This window comes from Dermacentor andersoni, chromosome 1 (genome assembly GCF_023375885.2).
Source record: "Dermacentor andersoni chromosome 1, qqDerAnde1_hic_scaffold, whole genome shotgun sequence".
Taxonomy (NCBI): domain Eukaryota; kingdom Metazoa; phylum Arthropoda; class Arachnida; order Ixodida; family Ixodidae; genus Dermacentor; species Dermacentor andersoni.
Window position 1 is genome coordinate 187,761,650 of NC_092814.1, and position 13,344 is coordinate 187,774,993.

General features: G+C 48.1%; 1 protein-coding gene across 2 annotated transcripts in view; it reads right to left on the reverse strand.

Annotated features, from left to right (window-relative positions):
• Positions 1-13,344, reverse strand: part of LOC126547364 (uncharacterized) — a 178,410-nt gene that overhangs the window by 33,248 nt on the left and 131,818 nt on the right. For both annotated transcript variants that reach the window (XM_055062891.2, XM_050195340.3), the window contains exon 3: positions 10,928-11,131. In XM_055062891.2, coding sequence (XP_054918866.1) covers positions 10,928-11,131 — 204 coding nt within the window. The remainder of the gene's footprint in view (positions 1-10,927; positions 11,132-13,344) is intronic.

Here is a 13,344-nt window from a genome sequence, read left to right on the forward strand (position 1 = left end):
CTCTTACTGTGCTATTTGTACTTTTTACCCCGCAAGACATCCCGCGCAAGAGCACGCTCAGTGGAGATGTCAGTTTGTCAAGGTAGCTTCGTTACCTTAAGTACCAGGGCCCTCGTAGACACACACACACACACACAAAAGTTATTACGCTAAACCTGTAAGAGCAGATGCCAGCCAATCGCGATGTCGGACATATTATTAGCGAAGGCCGCCATGCATGCCAATGACAAACAGTACTTACTAAAATAAAAGTTTGCGAATTTAGTGTCGGTTTTGTGACAGATAGGTGTCGCAGTTCCTGGGGAAAATTTTGACTGTGGATTACATGCATTGAAGCCGACACAAGTTTTTTTCAGTAAACAAATTTGTGTTGTCGGGAGCAAGATAAACGGACCCCTGGGAGCGTGTGGTCGAAATGCAGCGTCGCGACACTTAGCGCGGCGCAGTGCGCATGTTCGTCCTGTATTACTCACTGGTATGAGCGTTCGCGTTGTTCGAAGCTTCGCGCTATCGCTTTGTGAGATGCGCCTCGGAGAACACGGGCTGACATGACGCGTCCGCTGACACAAAGCGGCCGTCGCAGTGGGCCATGACTCGGCCATACTTGGTGGGAACCAGTGGCTCGCGCAGTTCAGAAAGCGAGAAACATCCGGAGAAAAAATCAGAGGACACCTAAGCACTTATGAGTTGTGAATGCGAAAGCATCAATGTCCAATTTAACGCCGCTGAGCGGTTCTTCGAGTTTCGCCTTGCGAGTACTGTAACATAGTGCTACGTGCTGCCTGAGCCAGCAGGCAGCAGCAGCCTGCGGAGCCAACGCCGCTTGCCACCGACGTCCTGCGCGACCGACGAGAGATCGAGGAAGCAGCAGGGGCCACCAAGGCCGGCAGGCGCGCGCAGTAGCTAATCCCAGTGGGGGCGACCGAGAGAGATATGTACCGCGCGCCGGCTTCCGAGAGCGAGGGTGACGTGCATGGCGCCGCGGCGATGCCCTATGCCTTCATCCAACACCTGGCGTGCGCAAAATTTTTCCTTTCGCCCGCTCTGGTCCATCGAGGCGCGCTCGTGACGTGGCGTCGCAGCCAACGGGAATTTAGGTGCCGTTTCGCTGCTACAGACGACAGACGCCGGCTTTTTCGCTCTGAGTCTGGCTGTGAATCGCTCACATCTTTCGCTCACATCTGGGTCTGGCTGTGAATCGAACCCGGACCTCCGGGGAGTGAGACGAGCACGCTTCCCCGACGCCACGGAGGCTCCGCGGTTCTGTTAGACTAAAGGTGTGCCTATAGCAGGATACAACTTAAAAAAACTAGCAGCAGTTGGTAACCAAGGCACACGGACCACGAGGGGGTTGTTACTCGGCCAGCCAATCACAGAAGCAAACAAAATCGTCGTGATGCGACCATTTCAAAATGGCGTCACACTTGATACCTACGGAGCGCCTGCTGTTCTTGAAGAGTCTTTTCATCAGCGGAAGCGATGAGGTGTTCAACGGACATGGATAAAGTTTATGGAGTCTGAGCATATCACTCTTCAAAAGTCCGCGGTACAGTTCATTTTGCTGCTGACCCCGTTTTACTCGTGAAACTTCATTGCCAAATGAAGTGAAACTTGACAATAAATAGTTGCATCGAAGCATGCGTTTTATTTCAGTTCAATAAAGAATTAGGCTTTTACCGTTCCACTATAATAGACGAGTGACAACGTACAAAATTACGCGCTTATCAATTTATTTTTGTGGTTACCGCCTTATTTAGGTAACAGGGAAAGTTTGAAGTACGAACTATTTGTAGCCTCGCGGAGGAACAGTGGCTGGCGGTTATGAAGGCGTGGGCGTGGTTTCACTGCAGACTTGAGTTGTGTCCGACTATTGTGCGTGCGTCATTGCACACGTCACGTCGCAGCCACCTCGTTGCGACGTTAGAATAAGGCGACTTAAGGTGGGGTAAAGTGAATTAAAAGAAATTATGGGGTTTTACGAACCAAACCACTTTCTGATTATGAGGCACGCCGTAGTGGAGGACTCCGGAAATTTCGACCACCTGGGGTTCTTTAACGTGCACCTCAATCTAAGTACACGGGCGTCTTCGCATTTCGTCCCCATCGAAATGCCGCCGCAGTGGCCGGGAAAAGTGAATTAAGGCGAAGTAAAGTGAATTAAGGTGAAGTAAAGTGAATTAAGGTGAAGTAAAGTTATTTAAGGTGAATTACAGTGGAATAAGGTTGGTACAAATTAGAGCAAGGTGGGTTAAGCTAGAGTTGTGAAGGACCCGTGGCAATGTATGACGTTGTGTATCAAGGACGTAGCTAATTAATTAGAGAAGTCAAAAAGCTTTCACATTCATTCAAATTACGTAAGGGTACTTAAGTGACTTTCAATTTTTTTTTTATCCTCTGCTCGATCTGCTAAGCATGCCAAAAGCTATGACGCAGAGTGTCCCCTTGAAATGTTTAAGAAAATTTTGTGAATATTTATGCCGCATAATTAATTTCCACTATTCTCAGCATACAGAAAGGTCTATATATATATGTGTGTGTGTGTGTGTGTGTGTGCACCGTTGTACATGCATGCAATTCGGCTGTTAAGATTGTGGTCGCGCGTTCAATTACGGCATAAATGGTTGTCATTGAGATTTCGGCTCAGTTTAAAAAGCGCGGAGAAAAAACAACCATGTCATCTAAACATTGGGGCAACGAGGGATGTCCTTGCGTGGCTTTAGGAATGTGTAAGCACGCAATAACAAACAATACGAGGAACTGTTCTTGAAACTGAATATAACCAGTGTTTGTCGGCCTTGCGCGCTGTTAAATTACTACGTGGGGACTACGTCTGCACGGCGCTTTCTCGGCCATCATAATTCGATCATCGGCTAAGGGCGAGAAGCACCCGAGACGCGTCGAGGCGGCCACGCGACGCCCCATTGAGCCTTCATGGCGTCATTCCGCGACTCGCCGCGGGCAATGGCCCGGTGATTATTGCTTTTCCGGACGAACCATGCCGGGGCTGCGGCTATCGGACGCGGCGTTGGGCGAACAGCGGTGGTAGCTGCTGCTTCTGTGCGAAAGGTATACGAGGAAAAAACCGGTCGAATGCATGTTTTAGAATACGTATTTTAGGATACATAACACTAGCATACATGAAATAATGATTCTTAGCATTATTTGAAATACTTGCGAATTAAAACAAACAAACGAAAACGTGAATGGTATGCAGAAAAATGAAAAAAAAAAGAGAAAAAGCCGGGAACGCTTTACACCCAATCGGTGTCTCGTGCTTCTGTCATTCGTGAGGAACTCAGCTTCGGAAGTGGAGAATGCTGCGCCGGCCTGGAGAACGTTCTATACAGAGCCGCTACATCATGCCATATCTGCGCCCCCAACTCATGACGACTGTATGGCGTCTGCTTCACCGTGACGAAAAATGCGAACCCCTCGTCGCGATGCTGTCGCATTCGTTCTGCGGGCGCTCCACCCAGAGTTACGGCCGGTGTCACAAGTTTACGGACTACGGAATACGCGAGAATGTTGAATACTAGTACACGTAAGAAATCTGGGCCCGTATTCAGAAAAGTTTCCTACGCAAGATTTGTTCATAGGAGCAAATTCTAGCCAATCATGATGCTGCACATATGATCAGCGAAGGCGGCTGGCTAATAGCAAAGAGCGCTTACGAACGTAAAGCTTTGTCAATTCGTTCCCCTGAATAGCAGGCTGTGTGCCCAGGCTGCGGAAACCTTCAACTTTTTCTCGCACATTGTGATGCGAAAACATTTGACGCCGGAGGTATTGTTGTGCAAGTAGTCATTGTTAATCATCATTATTGTGGCCAGAACCCCCCACTATAATTAACACCACCGCCAACAACAACAACAAGTGCACGAGACACTAGAACGTAATCGTGCTACATTGCCTCGTGGTCCGTGAAGTGTCACTGTTTTTTTTTTTTTTCGCTTTACACGGCCACTCGCCGAGGCATTGAATTCAGAAATAAACAAGAGATAAATGAGGAGACGCAAGAAATAAGCCATTAGTCACTGGTAACGAGTGCGAAGCACCGTTTAGGTAATATTTATTTTTAAGAAATGAAATAAAATTTGAAGGTCTCTTTGGTGCTGGCTACCATAAAATTTCAAGTATTCTACTCAGAAAAGAAGAAAGAAATCAAGGAAAAGTAATACGAACGTAACGACAGACACTGCGTACTTTAACAATAGAGTCACAAACATGCAAGCAGTGTCAATATTGTTACTGCGAGCATCATGCAGCACCGGAATCACGGTGTAGTTATTTGCTATAAGGCAGCACATTATCTAATATGGAGAATCCCACACAACTCTTACACAGTAGATGCGGCATTCAAACTTTCACATAAGCTTAATAAGCGGGGAAAAAAAAAACTCGGAATCAGCACTCAGAAATACAACAGGGAACTAATACTCTGGTAGTCAGGGGCAGTCCATATAGGACGACCCCACTGTCTACTAAGGAGTCGCGAGGGCCGCTGATGGCCCACCTCTGTCTGTCAGGGCACGACCACAATCCAAGCACTTTGCTCACTGATAAAGGGCATCTGTCAAGAGGAAGACCATATTCGGCAGCATACAGTGCGTTTACGTGTTTTCCATCCCCTCTGCCACTGTAGTGATACGTCTCAGAGGGCGTTGCTGAGCATAGACGGTTATCTTCGTTTGTGCACAACACTTCTAAGACAACAATTTCTTCGACAATGCAAGACGTGCGGAAAGGTAGTACGCTCCTCGACCAAGTACATCTGAAACGAGAGATACGCGAACACGGCGTGTTTCTGTAACTCGGAGTATTTTTGTACCTAGTGTAAAAGCCGGTTTTTAATGCAACGAAAAGTAAGCTAGAGGAATGGACCGATTGCTTTCTGAAACAGTTAGGGCACGTAACCGTCTATTTTAGGAAACACTAAGCGGGGAACAGTAGTCAATCTCACACGTACTGTTTTTGTTTTTTAGTCCCGAATTGTTTCACTGGTGCGCGCGCAACTGGTTTCGTGAGCCGCTTAGATTTTCTTTGTTTTTCCCAATACACGGTGCCTGTGAATTTTCCTACCTTCTTGGGAAAGATGGTTTCGGTGTCCTGAGCTCCGTTTTTTGGCTGACGAGAATCAACGCTAAGCGACTTGGCACCTAACTTTGCACAGAGATATCACACGTCGCGTAAAAAGAAAGAAAAAAGTTGTAGAAGAAAAACCGCCTTCGTGGCAGCAAAATTCTGAAAGCCCGCAGTTATCCAGTCCATCGTACGTATTTTTTTTATTATGCACCAAGCGCAGACCACGGAACGTCGCTCGTTGTATGCTCTTGGGAAGAGATTTACGCGTCATCTTTCTTGTCTTAAGTGCGCTATAAAGCGCAACGCGAGCCTTTTCCTCGGGAGTGCGCGCTGGCCTCCTCGGCTCCGACCGAGAGGTCTTTCTCGGCACAGGTATGCGCAGTATACAGCGCTGGCACGAAATAGTGGCAGCCTTTTTCGTGTCATTGGCGCGCCTTCAACGACTTACCCGTAGCCGGCAAATGCGTAGAGAATGGAGCAAGGACGAGCACGGCACTCGCCCAGGCTTAACCTGCGTGCCCCCCAGGGAATGAGGAAAGAGAAGGGGGGGGGGGGGGGCTCTCGAAATGCTGTCTCCTTCTGGCGCTAGCCCGATCGGCCCCCAGTGGCAGCGGAATTTCCTCGCTTGCGCTGCTCATGTGTCCGCGCCTGATCCCAGCTTGCGACGCGAGTCAGGTGCGACTATTACCACCTTAAGACCATCGATACTATATATAGGTAGGTTACCACCAAGCGCTCCCTACTCAAATAAACGGTGAATGAAAACAAAAATATACTGAGAGGCGACTCCTATGGAAGACCTCTTGTTCTCTCGCGCTCGATCCTCTGCATTTCTGTGCTTCTTAATCACCGTAATACTTTTTGTACGCGTTTGGTATTGGGGGCTCGGAGTCACGTCTTTCGGGATGTAGGCTACCGTACGTGCGCTAGTTTTACGGCGGAGCTGTTATACGCTAGGTTCCGGCGGTTTGTGTGCGTAGGCAAAAAAGATGGTGGTCACCCCACAGCTAAAAGAGCCAAAGCATAAAGCAAAAGCGTATCGCCGGGCATGCCCCAGCTGCGTTTAATCGCGAGAAGTGTCAAAACGTATTCTGATAAAAAAATGTCGTAATGAAAAAAGTAAAACTAGAATAGGCACTGTTTAGTATGGGCTGCGGTTTGACGTCACGGACTCTGTAGACAAACCACGTAATCTTATCTCAGTTCCCTTCCACCCATGCAATGGGTGTAAGGGAGGACTGCGGTGAGGACTGCGGAAGAACAGCGCGCCTACTAAGAACACCATCGTGAACAGAAGCGGGAATGTTCGAGGCGACGGCGGGTGGCACGTAATACGGACGAAAATCGTGCCGCAAACGCCAAGCTTATGCACCTTTGGTTGGATCACACCTACCGACTCCACTCCCATCGTAATTGCGGGTGATTTCAGCATAGACGTGTCTCGGCCAGACGGAAAGTGTTGGTGGCGTTTCTTTTGGAAAGGTTCCGCATACAATGTTGCACAAAAACCAGTGTGCCCACGACGCGTCATCAGTCGTGTATAGACCTCACATTGGCCGAGAACCTTTCCAGTGTCGCCACAGAGCCACTGGCCGTATATCATAGCGATCATAAAGCGATAGTCACCTTGGTGACCAAATAATAAATCCAGAAAAGGAAACAAAAGAAGGTCAAAAATAAAAAAGAAAGCATTGAGTATGCAATTTAATAAAACAACGAAAAATCGTGAAAAGACGAAATTCGTTGTGGTATGTGCCTTTCATTTTCAATCAACATATTTATTATCAACATATTTATCACAATATCTACAGCTGCGCTGGTCATCCACCTTCACAGAGTGGAATGGCTCTGAATTTTTTGCTCGTGCAGTGAATCAGAATGCGTTGGTGAGAGCGTGGGGCGAAATGGATGACGAAAAAGAAATGTGTATGCATGAGCGAGGGGGGGGGGGGGAGAGGGAGCGCTGCAGCTTTGAGTTTTCGAAAGATAGATTTATATTCTCAGGTGTTGCGACTGGGCCAGAAAGAAACACAAACTAGAAAAAAAGAAAATAAAGGAAGTAAATAAAGGATAACACCTATTGTGATCTCCACACTCGCCGCTTTGCGCGACAATATCGGTTTCAATCCCGAGAAGCTATCGAAAGACTAATGTAGTGAAACCGCATCCCATTTTCACGCAATCACGCTCAAGTTGTCGATAGCCCTTTTGCAGTTCAGGCTTCATTTTGGCCTGATCGTATATAAACTGCACCAGGCTCGATCTAACGCGCTTTCAGTGATGCGCTTTCACCAACTCGCCCAGGAACGATAAGTATACAGGGCATGGGAAAAAAGACAGATGCCCACACAAGAGGCGTTCCCTTGAATATGGTTTTCCAGTAACGCTTCCACGTGTGTGCCGCTTATGAAACGATCGAGCCTGCAGGTTTTTAGGTTGGGGTTGGGAAAACAGGAGCATCTAGGATGAAAAGCTATGACATACATGTGTAACAGAAATTTAGTACTTCTTCTATTAATTCAGGTCCTCGTACTCTCATGTCAATTTATAACGCCCCTTACTCAGTGCCCCACCTAGAGGTTTGTAAGGTACGTTGAATGAATGAATGAATGAATGAATGAATGGGCTGAAATGCGCAATCCGGCGTAGTGCTTACATAGAGTGATCCTCCATCTAAGCGCTCGTTTTCGTCGGCTAGTCCAGGTGATAATTATGATGATATATTGGCATCCCCTCTGAAAGGGGGCGGGGACGAATCGTCACCTAGCCTGCTTGAGTTACTCAGGTATGTTATCAATGCTTTTCCCCCTTCTAGCGTTCTTGTGTACATTTCTTTAATCTTCTCTATCTTCCTTGCACCGCAGCTTATGCCTGTAAGGGATCCGGTCGTATCAGTCTCTCGCCTGATTTTTTTTTCCGCCAATATTCTAAACATCTCTTCCTTATCCCGACTGCTGACTGGTTGATACTTCCGTCTACATAAAATACAAGCGCTTCTGGAAGTTGTACGTTACGTACTGGCATCGCTGGGTGAATTCGCATTGCATCGGGATGTGCTGCAGGTGGTCTCCGGATTTTTGCTGCAACACACAATTGCCTCATTTAATTGCGTATATTTGCTCCGGTATGTATTTGTACTTAGGCAATCAGTTCGAGCCTTTAGTGAGCGCCGCTTTAACAAGCTGTTCGAAGGAATTTTGGCAACACAGAGCACCGTCGAAACGCGCGTTGCAATTTGCCGAAATAACTTCCATTGCAACAAACTTGCGAGTGTAGTAAAGCGCTGTTTTCAGTTTTGCCATGGCGTATCACGGACCATTACAACATTTTATGCCACATTAGTGCACCTTAATTATTGCATCATGTATGACTGCAAAATATAGAAAAGGTACGAAACATAGAAAACTACGCCGAATTAGGAACAAGAACAACAAAATTTGAAACGACGACCCTTAATCATGTAGGCACCAAGCTTCTGTTACTCGAATTAAGTTTGGTGTCGATCAGCTCCACCGCTTTATTATTATTATTATTATTATTATTATTATTATTATTATTATTATTATTATTATTATTATTATTATTATTATTATTATTTCGCATGATATTCTCTGGAATTTACTGAAGTGAAGTTTCACTGATCCATACGCGCACATTGCTGAAGCCAGTCTAGCGTTGCCCCGGCAGTCAGGTCACGTGAGGACCTCAATAGGAAAGAAAACGGTTGCAGTGTCGGGTAATGTGCAAGTCAGTGATAGACAACGATACTTGGCGCATGTTACGCGTAGTAGGACTCGCACCGTCTGGCGCGCCACAGCTTGTCAAAATCATTCGATGGGGCCAGTGGCGTAGCCAGAATATTTTTATGGGAGTGTGGCAGGGGGGGGGGGGGGGGGGCAGGGGGCTTGGTTGCACTTGACCTGGGGCAGGGAGGAGGAAGAGAGGGGAGGTGGGCAGGGAAGGCCGCATTCAAACACATAAATTTGGGGAAAAGGGGGTGGGGGGATGGCACGTGCCCGGTGTGTCACTCCCTGGCTACGCCACTGGATGTGGCTCGAAAATAGATCGGCGTTAGCTACCTATTTTTTCCCTCTTGTGTCTTGCGAAGACTTCTTTGCCACCGCTGCTTCGCTTCACTTCTGTCACCTCGGCGCGAGTTCATTATTGTATCGTGCAATGTTGCGAGCATTGCAATCACTGCATGGTGCTACTCTTGATCCCGCTTTGTCGATGTATATTAATCTTCGCGAGGTGCTTATCCACACATGCAACCTTGATTTGATTTTTATTCAGAATACCCCTAAAGGCCCTCTCGCAGGAGGGTATTATTACATGGGGGGGGGGGGGGCAGTAACGCATACAGCTGTAACAAATGATTAATAAGTCGAAACAAAGGTGGGAACTGATTTTAATTGCATACAGTGCATACACGGCACTAACTGATGTTGGTGCCAGGTATGCATTCGAAGGCAAACACTCTCCCCAATATAGCACGAGCACGGAGTTTGATGGTAGATCTTGCTTTCGTGGGGTCATTGGGTCCATAGATAAGTGAGCCACTAATTAACTCATCTGGTGATGCTTTTTGTACTATACTCACGGAATAAAACGCATCAATTTAGAACAATCTAATGCGCGTACTTTCACCGTCTCCAGTTCATGTAATATCAGTGTAATTCTGTCTCGTACACAAATAACGGGTTCCGCATCACCTTTAGCGATCAGGGGCCGCATTCACAAAGCATTTCGTTCGTTAGTGCTTTTCGCCAATGGTCATCCGCCTAATGCGTAATATGCCCAGCATCAGGATTGGTTGCAATTTGCCCTTACGAACAATTCTACCGGAACAGCTTTTTGTGAATACGGGCCGAGATACGTACTGACGTGGCATGACACTCTTGAGTAGTGGCCGATATGGTGTGTTCTACTTTGCCGCTTCCCTGTCGCGTTTAATTCTGTGAGTGTATACATGCCATTTATCTACTGTGCAATGAACACTACGAAGGAAAAGAAAAAAGAAAAGTATTGGTGACAGTATTCAAGGCGTAAATTTTAGAATGTCGCCAGTTCGGACAACAGCTTAGCTCAACATTGTCCTTCAGTATATTTTGCATCATTGGTACAATTCAATTATAGTTATCAATATTGGGCAGCTACTAAAACAGCAATTAACGGCGACGCCGCAAGTGCAGCTGCAAATTCTCTTTACCAGCTATCGTTGCAGCATCAATCAATCAATCAATAAATCAATCAATCAATCAATCAATCAATCAATCAATCAATCAATCAATCAATCAATCAATCAATCAATCAATCAATCAACGAGAACACAAGAAAGAAACAGAGAACAGAGAGACGAAGCTCAGCCCGTATCACTGAAACACGACGGAAACATATTTATAAATGGCGCAAAAGAGAGCCGTTTCTTTCGTTCATCGACTCGCCGTGGTAGCTTAGTGGCTTTGGCGCTGCACTGTTAAGGACTAGGTCGCGTGATCAAATCCTGGCCGCGGCGGCAGCATTTCGAGGAGTGTGAAACTAGAAAAAAAAAAAAAACGCCTGTGTACCGGGCATTGGGTGCACGTTAGAGAACCCCAGGTGGTCCAAATTAATCAGGAGTACCCCCAATACGGCGGGCGCTGGTTTTGGCACGTAAAGCCCCAGAATGTAAATTTTCTTTGGTCCATCCTGCGTATTTTGCGCCGTTCAGAGATAAATGTGCACCAGCACCAACTCACCCATTTTTCTGTACTACCGCGCTTCGGAAACTTCGAAAAAGAGCGAGTGCATGTTCGTGCTTTAGCGTGGGCTGGCAAGCAGGTTCTGCACAAGAGAGCGTACTCACGGATCTTATTGTCCAGGTAGGAGTCATCGCCGACAGGCAGTTCGGCGACGGGCAGTGCGGTGCGGACGGCGAGCTTGGGTGCGGCTGCCGTCTGCACGTTGGGGTAGACGGCCGACAGGACCACGGCGTACTCGGTACCCTCGCGCAGCCGAGTCACCAGCTTGGACTGGATTACCGCCGGCAGCATCAGCGCCTTCTCCTCGCCTGCGCCACAAAGACGGGGTGCGTGTATGCACAGCAACTCTTCTGCCCCGTGGCAAGGAACAACACTTCTTTGCTAGACCTGCTCCAAAGGGATAATGGTGAAAGCTCACAAAGGACTGTCTTTATATTGCATTAGTGGACTTGTTTACCTCTGCACTTACCACTGAAATGTATTAATACGCAGCATTGTTCTCCTAGTGTAGCCTCTTTTATTGCGGGCGGCCAGGTTGTCTCGCCGTTTCGGTGCACCGAAACGGCGAGGAAAACAAAAAGAAAAGAAAGTACAGCAGTATTGTTTGACGCCATTTCATCGTAAGGTCACTACTCAATATATAGATATTGCGCCATGAAAAGAGCAAGAATTGAACTGAAAGTGTACAGGGCGTACAGGTATACAGCGTGAACGAAGGCGATACTACCGTCACGTTGTTCGCCACGCCTATAGTTGTCGCTCGGGTAGTGAGACGAACTGAGCTTATGCTATTGTCGCGAAGAGGAAAGAATGCCCGCTATTGTATTTCCGGCTCAGCACCGAGTAGTAACTACACTTACATCGCTACAAACGTACAGCGCCCGGAACGATCAAAATATTTCTAGGCCATGATTTTTCCTTAAATCGGCGGGATTTCCCAAACTGTCGCTGCCGATGGAAGCCAGTTGAATGCGCCACTCGTAACATGGTTCGGCATTTCGAAGTGTCGGCCCTGAAACTCTGCATTTTTATGAACTGCGACTCGGCGGACGAAGTATTAATGGCGGAGTTTTGTCGCTGCAGGCTTCTTTCGCGTTTAGTTTCTCAGCACCGGGACGAGGAAACAAAGCGCCAAAGTGTGAAGATTTATCCTCCCAACAGCGGGCCCGCCGAACCCATTTCCCGTAATGGAAGGAGGCGAGGACGAGCGTACAAACAAACATGCGCCGCCCGCGCGGCGAGGCGCGACACAAGAGGGGCAAACACGAACGTGTGTTGCTTTCCCATGCAGAGGGCATCCTCGAGCGCAAGTGATGGGGGTTGCGGCATCCCGAGATTAGAGTGGAAAGACGAGAAAAGGGAGCGCTCCACGAGGCGAGCAAGCAGCCGCTCTTTCCAAAATATGAAGCGCCAGCGCGAACAAGAGGAGATAAGGCGCTTTAGCAGTAAGAACGGGCCGGCGTAAGCGCCTAAGAAAGTGAAGGGAAAAAATAAAATGAAAATAAAGGCGACCTCTTAAGCCCGCTTCATCGAACGGCTTTCGCGAACGCAGTGGCTCCGCGCGGACTCTTGGACGGACGTAGGGGACACAGAGGAAGGGACACTTGAAAGCGAAAGCGAGTGTATATATATGTATATATATATATATTTATATATGCTAAAGTAGTATTCGTGGCGAGCGGTGTTGACGCTGCTCTCGCAGTGAAATACAGAATACCTGTCTTCCTATTTTCTCACGCTTCTTGTAAGAACAACCCCTTTATGGCAGAATAAGGGCAGTTCACAAAAACACAAGGGGCACCCGCACTTACTGCACGTATCTTGCATTTCTTTTTCCTTGTGAAACCCACTTCTCTCTGTTCCCGCCCACTCCTTTTCGTTTTCCTGTTGGTCACGCTTCATCGTTTCCTCTTTCTTTACCCTCTTCTCCTTAGTGCACTAGATAGAACAAGCCACCCGTGGCAAACTTCTATTATTCTGCCATATACACCTACAAATCCTTCCAGCCGCTACATTTTATTGCCACTCCCTTTCTTTTCTTTTTCCCCCTTTCCGCTCGTGTCCCTCTAGTGCATGATTCCTCGGCGCGCCGGCTGCGGCAGGCTGTGCAGCGCGCTCCAAGTGTGAGCGCGCGCGCTTGTTTGCTGGGCCTCGCGGGCGGCGGGCAGTGGCCGGATTTCCCTATCTCGGATCTCGCAAGAGCCCGAGTCGCAACCGGTACGGAGAATTCGTGTCAGAAGTTTATGGCCCCCGAAATCGCTTGAACACTCCCCGCCTCTGCTCTCCCTGCACGGTGGCTACACCCGGCCGCGCGCGCAGCGCCCATCAAAGCCTCCCCAAAGGCGCCACCACGGAAGCTTCGATTGAAGCCGTGTGCCGATATCCGCTTTGGTCGGTCTCTGGAACCCCCGAGTTCCGAGGCTGCTCCGCTATCGCGCTGAAGCGGGTCGGAAAGAAGGGGAAAGGGGTACTCGACACACTTCCTGTGCGAGAGGTGGCGACCTGGCTGCACCTCGGCTGC